The sequence below is a fragment of the Pterocles gutturalis genome, unplaced genomic scaffold (genome assembly GCF_000699245.1).
Source record: "Pterocles gutturalis isolate BGI_N339 unplaced genomic scaffold, ASM69924v1 scaffold10273, whole genome shotgun sequence".
Lineage (NCBI taxonomy): Eukaryota > Metazoa > Chordata > Aves > Pterocliformes > Pteroclidae > Pterocles > Pterocles gutturalis.
This window is the reverse complement of record NW_010125602.1, coordinates 19,118-20,369: the sequence shown is the minus strand read 5'-3', so window position 1 is coordinate 20,369 and position 1,252 is coordinate 19,118. Positions and strand designations below refer to the sequence as shown.

Genomic DNA, 1,252 nt, shown 5'->3' with positions numbered 1-1,252 from the left:
CCTTGTGCAGCGGCCCCGGCTCCGGCGGGAGGGGGGATTCCCGGGCAGCCGAGCCCCCGGTACTGCAGAGGTTAAAGATCAGCTTGTATGACCCTGGTGGGTGAATTCTTCATTAAACAACAGAAGGTGGATTTCTAAAATCCTGGGAAGATGGGCTGGGAACACAGTGATATCAGGGAGGAAGGCATTTCTCAGGCTGAATTTGCTGGGTTGTTGTTTCCCAGGTCTGTTGTTTCCCACCTCTGCGCCCCGGGCACAAAGCACGTCCCTGAGAGGGCTGGAGGAGAGAGCCGAGCCCTCGGGAACAGGCTGGCAGTCCCGTTGTCTTCCCACCACGGCTTGGGTGTAGCAGCTCTGGGATTCTCCAGGCACAGCGAGCGGTCCTGCGAGCAGGGCTCCGCGTTCTCCGGGGCCGGCGTTCCCGAAACAGTGGTATTGGTAATGCCGAGGAAATGCAGCCAGCACTTCTTTTCATTAAATTACGGAGGTGTTTGAACTTGACACATCCCTCCCGTCCCCCCCTTTCTCGCTCTCCTGCCCGCGGTGCCAGATCTCTTCAGGGGAACCCGGGCAGCGCTGATCGTTATTCCAGCAGCATCCGCCTCCCCGCTCTCCGGTCGTCTTGCTCTTCCCGAGGGACCGTGCTGGATGACTGCGAGCCCTTTTCCCTCCCGCTACGTGTTGGAAAACTTGTCACCGTGACAGTTACAATACCCCGGTTTTGACACCTGACGATGGAAATCGCCGCATAATCATGAGTGTGACAAATATTGAGGGCCTTGCTTGGTTCTTATTACGCTGTGGCAAAGTTTTCTACCCAAACACCATTTTAAAAGCAGAAGCACTGTAATAAAGAAACCTCCTTCCATATTCTTTCCACAGAACCTTGTCATTAAATATTCAATTAGTATGTTTTATTTTTATTCTCTTCTCCGCAGGTTCTGTATTTTTTTCGTCAGACTGGTGCCAGGAGTCACACTGGATTTAATAGAGAAGTAAGCCAAATTTTATGATTATTTTTTTTTCCTGTTGCTCTATATTTCCTCATTATTTCTAGCATTTCTCTTGTTTGTCTGCAAGGAAATTTCTTTGGAAAGCTTCTCACAGAGTCTGCACCTACAGTATTTGTCATTTCTTGCCTCGCCCTGAAAGCGAGCCGTGGCCGGGGAGCGGCGCGGTGGCGGGGAGTTACGGCTGCGCCGGGGCTCTGCTCGGCACGCTCAGGTCCCGGAGCTCTCGCCACTTAAGCTGT

General features: G+C 52.6%; 1 protein-coding gene across 1 annotated transcript in view; it reads left to right on the top strand.

Annotated features, from left to right (window-relative positions):
* LOC104465540 (regulatory-associated protein of mTOR-like) overlaps nt 1-1,252 on the top strand; it is a gene marked incomplete at both ends in the record, with an annotated part of 30,295 nt that overhangs the window by 10,581 nt on the left and 18,462 nt on the right. The window contains one exon of the mRNA XM_010078632.1: nt 939-995. Within this exon, the coding sequence (XP_010076934.1) occupies nt 939-995 (57 nt within the window). The remainder of the gene's footprint in view (nt 1-938; nt 996-1,252) is intronic.